We start from the raw sequence: 11,811 nt of genomic DNA on the forward strand, positions 1-11,811 counted from the left end.
AATCGTTTTATTTTGTATTTTTTTTTTTTTTTAATAATCAGAATCGTCGTCATTATTGCTTTCCTGGCTGTTATACAGTATAGGCCTATAACAAAGGAAAAGAATGACGATCAGTCAAAAAATGACTTTCTCAGATTTTTACTCTTTTGGACTCGGAAGCCTCGAAACGTAGAGAAGTGCAAACGGATATGAGACTGTGTACCAACCGATTTAGTTCAACCATTTTCAAGCTTAATAACTCCTGTATTAAACCATCCGACTCCGATTCAAAATCGTGCCTCCCATACAGTCTAGCATAGGAAAACAAACCGAATCTTTTGTATATCTCGATATTTCGAGGTGCCTTGAGTCCAAAAATGCAAAAATTTGGGGTGGGATCATTTTTTGAACGATCGCTACACTTTTCCTCTGTTATATATAACAACAGAAAAGTAAAAATTATCCTATTGACTCATTACTTAGAGGAATATTTTAGCTTTGGAATAAAAAAGCTTCTACGTTCTATCTTTATTAGAACTATATTTATTGATGCTAATGTTCTGAGGTCATGTGATGACGTCAGAATTTTTGGGCCTACTTTGTTAACAAGTCCACCCCTGGTCGGAGTCGTGTAAAAATCTACCGACTCCACAGCCTTGATTTAAACAGAAAATTTTCTCCTAATTTAATAGTTCTGGTTTTAAACTAAGAGAATGGTAATAAGGCAGGGAATAATGTCGAAATTTATGTTAAATTTGTAAGAAAATTTTAAAAATTTTGTCATTTATTGAAAGTAGAATTGTACATTTTTTAAAATATTAATTAAATATGTGAAAATTCTGGTAATAATATAGATGCTTTGTAACAATTCATTAAGGTATTAATGCTGAAAACAATGAATATATGAATACTGCAAAAGAAATGCTCAAATATTTAATGCTTCAGTTCAGAAATAATTCTCAAATATTCATTGAATATCTGTAAATTGTCACATTATTAAGCATTATTAATAGTTAATCTCTGTAGTTTAAATCAATTTTACAGTAATACTATATTAGGATAGGAATTTTATAATAAATTTACCAAATATTTATTAACTTTATAACTTTCAACATAACTCTGAATTATTAGTTTTACATTAATAGATTTGTTAATAATATTATTAACTTAAGTTAAATAATTTTAATGTATGAATCTATGAGATGTTTGTTAATAAAGGAATTAACAATATAAGATTTTTTTAAATACTATACGTTTTACAAATTTAGTACAGAATTTTATAAGCAGATGGCGCCACAAACTCGTAACCGATTATATTTATTTATAGAAATGTATTATTAAAATATTTTTTAAAATTTATGATAATTTTACATTCTTAATGTAAGTTTTTACATAATAATTTTCATATTAAAAAAAAACATTTAAAAATCTACATTAATTACAATCCGCCATCTTTAAACGCACTTCGACTCGTAGAGAAAACCATTATTTATAAAATATAATAATCAATAAAAATAACAACTTACAAATATAATTTCGAACATTATTTCTCTCACTTTTAAACATAAATTATAGCATCTAAGAGAATAAATTATTTTTTAAATCATTTATAACTTAGACATATCAATCCGTGATTCCGGACGATTACAAATACAATAAATAATATAATAAAAAAGACTCATTAATTAAGGATTTTTTCGTAACTTTTACATCCAATGAAAGGCATTAGTTGCGGTTTTATACGAATATTTCTGCAGAAGACCCTATAATTTAATAACATCTGAATAAAAATGTTACCAATTTACATGATCATTTATATTCAGATAGATGCTAACACGTAAGCTTCTTCTGTTGATAATTTTTTTTTCTTTTCAAGTTTCGATCTCAATTCTGTTATTATAAAATATAAAATGAGTGTTATTATATAAAACGCCCGGCGCCATATTATAATTTGTGTGTAATAAGAGATATGACCCCTTATCTACTTTAATAACTAAGGACCACAATTATCCAAAGAAATCTATTAACATCGTGATTAAGAAGATAAATGGAAACGAAATTTAAAACTTGTTGACGGCTAAGAAAAGAATTTATTTAATGACGTGTGTAGAGTCATTTCTACTATTAACAAATTACCATCTGGATAATTATTTTCAATACTTAGAATATATAAAAAACTGTTTAATAATCATAAGTTGCATTAAAAGTACATTCAATTTTTTCTGGTCTAACATGAGACTTAACAGAAGAAAAGGAAGAAGGGGAAAAAAAGTAGAAGAAGAAGAATAAAATATGACTAGAGGTCGGAAGTTTCGGCAATTGTTAAAATGGAAAGCAGGACTCAATGGAATTTTCACACATGATCGAAAATCTGGTCACACCCTTTTGGGTGTGGCACTTTTTGACAATAAAAAACATATTGACAACTGCTAAGGTGTGTTCCTAACGTGGTGTGTGGTAAACGGAAAACTCGAGGATATTCAATACATTCATATCGCACGGTTTCGTATCGTTAGATAAACGAATAAATTGCTAAGATTGGAAAAATTCGTACGTTACAATCGAGTCGGAGGTGAAAGCGCATTTAACATTCTTCTCATTAACATATTGTATCTTCAGCAATCTCCTACAATGAGATAAGTTCAGATGTCATATTCTGACTGCTAGACTTCATTTATCACCGTATATTTGTTATTGACCTTTTATGCAAAGATGAAAAATTGGAAACGGTGATAGGGGTAAAATCGGAAGAAACAAAACCTGATGTTCTGGAAGCACACCTGGGAAATTTTGGTAGGCAATGAACTCTGTTAAGAAAGACGAAAGCCCTTGGGATATATACCTCGCCCCTTCGGATGAACTCATAGCCTTCAGCCAAAAAAGAATTCGTGTCGGTTCGAAACCGGTTGAAAATGCATCGTAAAAGAGTATTTGGGCTTTTGCATCTTTTAAAGATCAATACTCATCTAAAATAAAAGTTATCGTCCATCATTAATAAAATCCTACAGAAGAGCGCATTGTAACAACTCATTCGATTCTATCGCCTCATCTTAAATATAATCACTAAGTATTTTAATTAATTTTTTTAATTTAATAACTATAACTTATTTATTTAAAAAAACATTCAGAGTAATTCGGTAAAGTCGACAATTCATCAATGAATTCATTATAAAAAAAATTTTAATTCACATAAGAAATATTCTTATTCATTATTCTAAATATATTTTAAATAATTGATATTATTCTTAAAACATTATTTAAATTATAAATAGAAATTCAAGCGCCAACGTATTCTACCTTCATCACTAAGTTACGTACTAAACTTAATTATAATTATAATTAATTTTATGACTGTTAAATTAATTATACATCAGAATAACGTTATGAACTTTCGAGTTATTGTTTAAATTTTCTTTAAATAAGTTTTTAAAGGAACGGAACGGAACTTCCGCATTGAGTCCAGCAAGCACCTGGACATAAAATGTTATTGATAAAAAGTTGACTTATGAGTATGGAAAAAGAAAAAAAAAGTTTATAATTGATGTCTTCGTGTCGCACGTGGTCAAGATGATGAGTTTGGAAAATAACTAGTTAAATCTTTTCCCATTTTTACGCAATACATATATTTACATAGTAATACATTCGATAAATAACACGACTAAACGAATTACATTAATAATTATTTAATAATAGGAAAAATTTAACTTAATAATAATTTAGGAAAATTATAGAAAAAAAAGCACAGAAAATAAATTATAAACTAAAGTTTTGAAAGTTAATAATTTTCAAGTTTCGTATCTGTCTCGCCAGAGGGTGTTAGAGACGCGATGCGGTAGGTCGAAGCATGGATTGTAGCACGTGATAGAACGTCTTATAATTTCGCTACGTACCAGAGCATTAATATCAAGATGTACAGTACAATTTATAATGGCCGAAAATATTAATATAATTTCAACGATCTCTTATGTGATAAGTTTAGAAACTAGTGAGATTTTTTTTTTTAAGTTATAAGAAAGTATCTGCTGATGGGATCAATCTATTTCTATCTAGTAACACGTGCTAGTCACGTGTATTGTAATGGACACCCTGCGATGTTGTCAAAAGAGTGAGGCCAGCGTGTAACGGGACACCCACATATTCCCTATTGTTATTGATGAAGATCGTATTAACTATGCTATTATCCAATCTTACTAACGTAACACTAAAGTAATAAATAAGAAAAGGAAAAAATACCTCTTACTCATTTGAGATTCTTCGAACGTTTTCGTAGCTTTAAAGATGACTTTTCTGGTAGATGTTTTAGTTTATGAACCACATCGTCAAACGCTACTTAAATAAATTAAACGGCTTCGCTTTTATATACAAAATTTGAACTTTATTGCGCCTTACTATCGATATTTTTTTTTTAAAGTGTCGAGTGGTAAGTTGAGCGTGAAATTTTTCTTTCACTCCTTACCTTTAATGAGCTTCTTCTTAATTCGGGTTCATTCATTAATTTATGACTTAAGTACAAACTCGACTGCTGAGTAAAAAGCCTTCGGAGACTGCTAGTCACGTGACTAGTGCGCGGGAAATGCACGAGCTCTGGCGGACAGTAAATGCATTCGCTGCTCCAGACCTTCGCTACACATAATGGAGAATGTGCTACAATGCATTGTTATCACATTGACTTTCATTTATCAAATTCAAGCATTCTTCGGGTAAGTATTTTTTATTACTATTTTTTTTTTTTAACTTATATTTATAAGAACTCTTTAAATTAATAGAAAGTTCTCTTGTGTCCTTCTCTAATAAGATTAAATAGAGCACGTTCCGTTAAACGTTTGAAACACTATTAAAGCAAGAAAAATATCATTTTAATTTAAATTTTAAGCAATTAAAACACAGAAATTTTTTATTTTAAAGTTGTCAACCAAGCGAAATTTTCTTTAATTTATTGCATTAATTTAATACAAAATTGTACTTTATAAGAGTCAAAATTTGTATAGTAAGCGACACTCGATAAAATTTATATTAATTAAAGAAAACAATTGATAGATAAAAAATAATTCAATTAATATTCGAAGAACGGTTAGAGTAAATGAAAATATAAGAAATTATTTAGTCACGATTTAAAAGTTATCGTAGATTTTTAAGACATGTTATTGATTATATGCCAACAAAATTTGAATAATAGCATTTTTTTAAGCGTGAGAAAGAAGAAATTGCAAAATGTTTTTAATTGTTCACGGGAAAATGTTTGGTACCAAAGGTCATTTAGCACTTATTTTACCATAGGCACTTGTCAACAATGTGGGGAAACAGGTAAATATTTGATATGTTCAATTTACTCCGATATGTCAAATAGAAAAAAAAGAGAGAGAACTAGTATTCTATTTATTAAACTCGCTTGTTACTACATTTATAAACAAGGTGGTTATCAAAAAAGTGATCATTATCGTGTATGTAAGTTAAAGGAAGAAAAATTTTATATAATTTTCTTTAATGATACGAATCAAAATTATATAAGAGCTTAATTACATTCTCGTTAATAATAATTTTAAATACAACGTATTTTTTATGTATACATTTTCCTCTTACGCTTTTATAAAGATTGACATCCAAGACGATCCTCCCGGATTTATCAAATTGCGCATTACAAAATAGCAATTCTAGTCGCTTTTGCGACATTTTGGTGGCTCATAGGAAACTGTACAACTTTTATCAGAAAGAAAAAGCATTGGCGGATACTTTAATAAATTCCATTCAGTTAAGTGCATTGGAATGCGAAAGACAATTCGAGTATCATCGTTGGAATTGCAGCATCGATTCTGTTAGAATAAATTTACTTAAAGAAGGTGAGTCTTTGTAATAAAATGCCAAGTACTAAGGCTTTTAATTCTTTATTTCTCTTCTTTTCTTGAAACTTTATGCTAAATAAATATTATTACAGAATGTAAATAAACTAATCTTTCTTCTTAACTAACTCTTAAAATTGAAATGCATATATACAGCATATATAGTTTATACGTGTATATATCTAATCATTATGTTGGTAAGACGAGCAGGAAAAACTGAAAAAAATAAACTTATTCATTGCCTAATTATTAATTCATGACATTTATTCCGAACACAATGAAATCTTGTGTCGTTTAGTATAAACAGAAAAATCCCGAATGCTCTACAATATGACGTGACCAACTTCAACAAGTGGCTGATGTACATCATTTGCTTAATGCCCCGGGTAGTGTTCTTATCTCGCCTAATACGTGACTTTGTCGAGAATCTGAGTGATTTTTTTAGTCTTTTAAATCCTTTAGCATTTTACTTTTTTCTTCAATTTTAATAAGTAAATTGCCGCCATTTTATATGTATTTTTCTAACTTCTCCCCTCTCTTTATCTCTTACCTAATTATTATTATTATTTTTATGGTTAATATTTTTTCTCCTGATGATATTTAAATTTATATATAAATATACTTTGTTTTTATAAACAATAGCTTATCCAGAAACGGCATTTTTATATTCCATCACGTCTGCTAGCTTAGTTCATACCGTTGCTCGTGGTTGTAGTAGTGGCAAGTTAAGGCATTGTACGTGTGACGAAGACACTTTCAACGCTACAGAAAATAAAAAAACTTGGTTATGGGGAGGATGCGGCGATAATGTGAAGTTTGGAGCCAGATTTACTCGTAAGTTTCTATTAACTCGATGGAAACACGCCAAAGATTTAAGAGCACTTATCGAAAGGCACAACAGTGAAGTTGGAATAAAGGTAATAAATAATTCAATTTTTCCCCCAAAAATATACATGTAATTTATTGTAGAATTAAACAGGGAGAAAGTTGTGTTAATTGTAAATAAATTTATAAGAATTTACAAGAAATAACTGGCATACCATTCGTCGTTTTGATGTTTTCCCATATGTCTGTAATATACAGACACAAGGTAGATGGTTATCAAAAAAGAGGTGTCAAGCTAATTACATCTTTCAAGTAACACGAGGACGGACGAAGCCAATTAGTCCTAGCAGGAGGTGACAAGCTGATGGCTTGCCATTCAACTGCCATTTGTTCTTGACTTTTGTCTGCCCTTTTTCCTGCTGAGAAGTGCTTCTATCACCTGATGCTTTTTTTCTTTATCTGTGACTGAAAATTGTTAATTCGCTTAGATTTTTTTCTACTGAATAATTTTTTATGTTTAAATTGTTCATTTTCAATTCCTTATATACTTAAATACATTTATAAGTATTCATTTTTTAATATATTAAGTCATGCAAATATACTTTTATTCGCATATATCTTTAAGAATTCTTTCGATAAAATATAATATCATTTATGTCCATTAAAAAAATAAGTTTTTAAATGTATAAGTATGAATATTTATTATGTTTATGATTATTTAATGGAAGATTTATGCTAATTATATGGTAGGGAAAATGAACGTGTTCATTAGTTTGATTAAATGTATTAAATTAAAACAAAATTTTTTAAATAAAAAAGTGTTTTGCTATTTTTTGAATTTTTATAATGTTATTTGCGTATTTATAAGTTCGATTGTTAAATTAATTCGTAAAATAAAAATGATTTTTTATTATTTAGTTTTAAGAATTAACAATAGATGGAGCCACACTTCTTTATACTCGGTTCATTTTTTTAACCTACTTATAAAAAAATTACACAATTTAAAGCGTTAAATTTACTTATTTTTAAATGATAATTTACTATAAATCATTTTTATAGAATAAAACGAAAATAAATAAAAATATCTTGAATTTTGCTAAACATTGAACTTAAAATATGAATGTTTATTATGTATGCTTATAAATTATAATATCAAATTTCAGTTTTTATTGCATACGATTTCGTGTGTCTAGCAGGTGGTGCGTAGGAATGTTTTAAAAGTATGCAAATGTCATGGAGTATCGGGCTCGTGTACTGTAAGGACATGTTGGAAACAGCTTTCGCCTTTTAATATCATCGGTTCTATTTTAAGACGTAAATATTTGAAATCAACAAAAGCTAATGTTGGAAACGATGCTGCAATTGGAAGGAATAAGTTGAAACGTCAACGTCAAAGGCACAAGATGGAGAAGTGGAGACTGAGAAAGAGAAAAGAGGAAGCTTATAAAAAGCTTGGGATATTTGATCGTTCTGTTCTTCTATATTTGTCAGAATCTCCAAACTTTTGTAATTCTGATGATTCTTGGCCAGGAACTAAAGATCGAAGATGTCGACGTGGAATCAATTGCGACACTTTATGTTGTGGTCGTGGTTATAATTCTCGTGTTGTTGTGTCTAATGTTTCGTGTAAATGTCGCGTTGTTTGGTGTTGTACCGTTCATTGTCACCTGTGTCAAGAAAAAAAAAATGTCTTTACCTGTAAATGAATGATGATTTTTTCCTATAATGTACAGCGATATCTATATTAATAAAATATTTTAATTATTTTAAAAATTATTTTGTTATTCTCGTATATATTTCTAAATATACTAAAAAAAACTTTATTAGTTTAAGATTTAAATAAATCTATCTTTTCATAAATATTAAAATAAATCTTGTGTTTTTTTATTTAATAATTTTATATTATAAAAAATAATTTTAAAATTTTATACTTGTGAAATAAAAAAAAATCCAAAAATAAAAATTAATTTTAATATTTTAATGTAAAAAATTATAAAATTTTATCGGTAATCATTATTAATTAATAATATAATTTGTAATAAAGTAGTTTTATTTTTAAAATTACATAATATAATTATAAAAATATATTAGAAAAATTATAATTTTATTTAAATTAATATGAATTAAATGTAAAAAATAAATTAGTAAAATATTAAATTTTAATATGAATTATTATTATTATTTTTTTCTTTAAATAAGTGATAAAATAGCATTGAAAAGTGTCTGTAAATCAGGCTTCCCCTCAAGTAAATCGAAATATGCAGAGAAGCCGAACTATAGGGATAAAACTCTGACTATCGTAATTTGTTTTGTTTATTTATTTTTATTATTTTGATATTTTAATTGATTTTTAAGGATATCGATGAATTCGAATTATATTTTTCAATTTTTTATTATTAATTTATGTAATCAAATATAAACTATATGCTTTTTTTTATTATTTTCTAATGAATTTTATATAATTTTCTAGCTAAATAAAACATTTTATTATTTTATTTAAATTTTAATTTAATTAAAAGGAAGTAAAAAAGGAAGAAATTCGATTTCAAATGGCAATTAGTGAATTTTGTTAAATATTTCGACATTTAATTAAATTTTAATAACTTTTTAAAGAATTAATGATAATAACCATACATATTACATTTTGCACTTAAATAGAGTAATGAAAATCAATTGGAACATTTGAAAACTCGTTTAATTTTCATTTATTAAACATATTTAAAATTTGTAAACAATTAAATTTCTTAGAAAGTTTTATTTAATTATAAAATAATTAAATAAAAAATTTTTAATTAGAATCAGTATCTTTAGTTTAGCGTTTCACCGCCAGATGGCATTAAACGCTGAGAAAGATAAACGTAATGTACCATTTTTTTTAAAATATGAAAATATATTCTCTTTAGTTTTAAAGAAAATTTATTATTAATGGAAAATCTTAACGGATGTATATTTAAATTGCAAGATTATATATATTAAATCATTTATTATTTATGAAATTGATGTTATAATGGATGGAAAACATCACTTAATCTTTCTTAAACTCATAATTTCTATGAAGAAAAGTAATGGCGTCGTGTCGACTGGAGAAGAAGAAAAAAAGCGAATAAGAGTTAATGCGATGTCTTACGTTCTTTATCAAACCATATTTAATTTAAAAGTGAAAATCAGAGGTCAGGTAGTGATTAGATGGCGACTGGTCTTATCTTATTGTCCAACACCGCCGGTGGTCAGGTAATGATTAGACAGAAGTCAGCAGGTGGTGGAATCTAGTATCGTGAGAACATCTTTAAAGCCAGAGGGAACATTGGTAAGCTTATCTGAAGCAAATCCGTAAATTTGAAAATAGCATTTGCTACTATACAAATAGATCTATTTCAGTACAAGAACTTAATAGACTTTTCTATATAAGTTAGAAGAAGATTTAGCTCGATTCGGAGTTCTCCTTCCATATTTTCTGATTTACACGGCTATAAGTATATAGAAATCTAACCTGGATAATGAGACATCATCGCTATAATTGGTTAAATTCCATTATTAAGCAAAACAAAGGGGGAAAAAATAATAATATTGTTTACAACCGCATTATCGATTACCACCTAATGTATGGTATTAGTTCTACTGGCTAATTTTGGGCGTTACGGTAGTGATCCGGTTCTGGCACAGGAACGCTTTTTATTGATTTAGATCTTTCAAAAACAGCTTTTACTTGTCCGCCCGTAATTTCTTGCAAGGATATCGTCATCAACCTAGCGAGGCCTCCAATAATTACGCTAACCGCCGCCTGAGGTACCAACTATTGCCCCAGGATAAACATAAATCTGGCTAGTGTGCAGTAATTACACAGCTTGCTTGACATCCGGGCTCTATGCATCCTCGTAGCTGGCCTTACCCGGGGTAGGCGGGACATTGGGACCGTATTATCACCCATCGAGTCGTCACGAAGTCCATAAAAACATCGCCTACTGTGCGAACTAGCTAATGGAACTGAACTCACTTCTATCATCCAGATGTGTTCTCACAGTCGAAAGACTTTAAATCTGCCAATCAGCGACGATTAAACACGTCAACGAGATGGTTATAAATTAGTTTTATATATTTCTTTGCCAATTTCGTTCTACAAGCTTATTTAGTGATGGAGACGTTTATAACACTTTCCTCTTAATTCGCTATTCTTTATTGAATAAGAAGAATCGTCTATCGTATAAATTGAAGAGAATATTATTCACCCCGTCTTAAAGCTATTCCGCTTTAAATTAACTATTCTTTTCAAATTAAATATAACATAACTCAATTAAAATTTCTTAAGGCATTAATTATCATAGAGGAAAACTTTCTCCTTTATCAATTATCTAACATACTGTACATTTCGTTGTAAACCTTTTAACATTTTGTTTAAAATTATATAAAAGTCTATGAATTTTTGTTTGTTTTCGTCCCGTTTTATCATTTATTATTTTACTTTTCAAACTTTTTATTTTATTATAATAAATCATAAACATCAATTAACTTTTCAGACATATTAAACTAATTTGCTATGTTTCCATTCCATTAAGTTGAGTGGCTTATTAATAATTTGTAGAAAATTTTAACTGTAACCACTCTATCTCTTATTTAATAGGCCTACTTTTTGTTCTTTATTTCATATTGTAATCAATATTAATATGCCGTATGTGGTTATTACTATTTGTAGATTTTTATCATCATCTTGATGTCCTTGTTTAGGATAACTAGGATAATTGCTTATATTTTTTAATTAGACAAATATATTTTGCTTATTCAAGCATTCATAATTAAACAAATTATGTATCTTCTGAGTTATCTGTTACGACAATTTTAGGTTTGTATACAGTATTATAAATTTAACATTCGATAGCATTAACTTTATAAATTCATGTAAATTTGGACACTTCTTCTTCTTCAATTAGAAAGCCCTTAGACGGATAATTGTTGGTTAACGGTTTCTCATAAACCTTCATCAATTAATAATTTAATTAAAATGCTTCTTCTAGTGTCGATCGACTGTATATCGGACATCATTGTGGCATTCCTCACAATCAATAAGCTATATAATTCTACAACTCGCAAGGATATATAGGCCTAAATATTGGATAAAGCTTAAAGAAATCAGCTTTTCCACGTTAAACAAAAGAACACTGTAACAAATCTTTTA

The 11,811-nt window shown here is 28.2% G+C and overlaps 1 protein-coding gene across 2 annotated transcripts; it reads left to right on the top strand.

Annotated features, from left to right (window-relative positions):
• Positions 1–4,244: 4,244 nt before the first annotated feature.
• Positions 4,245–8,370, top strand: LOC136968934 (protein Wnt-9b-like). Of its 2 annotated transcripts, none has more exons than XM_067263007.1 (4): positions 4,245–4,679; positions 5,572–5,816; positions 6,459–6,733; positions 7,835–8,370. In XM_067263007.1, exons 1-4 carry the CDS (start codon positions 4,612–4,614, stop codon positions 8,345–8,347), a joined length of 1,101 nt encoding a protein of 366 aa, XP_067119108.1. In that variant the 5' UTR covers positions 4,245–4,611; the 3' UTR covers positions 8,348–8,370. The 2 variants fall into 2 exon arrangements, with proteins under 2 accessions (XP_067119108.1, XP_067119114.1); XM_067263013.1 differs by having other exon boundaries at positions 7,838–8,370.
• The last annotated feature ends 3,441 nt before the right edge of the window (positions 8,371–11,811 follow it).

The sequence above is a fragment of the Centruroides vittatus genome, unplaced genomic scaffold (genome assembly GCF_030686945.1).
Source record: "Centruroides vittatus isolate TY-2023 unplaced genomic scaffold, ASM3068694v2 contig_1035, whole genome shotgun sequence".
Lineage (NCBI taxonomy): Eukaryota > Metazoa > Arthropoda > Arachnida > Scorpiones > Buthidae > Centruroides > Centruroides vittatus.

Excerpts from the sequence above, each read along its gene's own strand:
- LOC136968934 (XM_067263007.1), top strand. The coding sequence starts at position 4,612 with ATGGAGAATGTGCTACAATGCATTGTTATCACATTGACTTTCATTTAT. Across the intron at positions 5,817-6,458 it reads AATAAATTTACTTAAAGAAG|CTTATCCAGAAACGGCATTT; the intron begins GTGAGTCTTTGT and ends TATAAACAATAG. Across the intron at positions 6,734-7,834 it reads ACAGTGAAGTTGGAATAAAG|CAGGTGGTGCGTAGGAATGT; the intron begins GTAATAAATAAT and ends TCGTGTGTCTAG.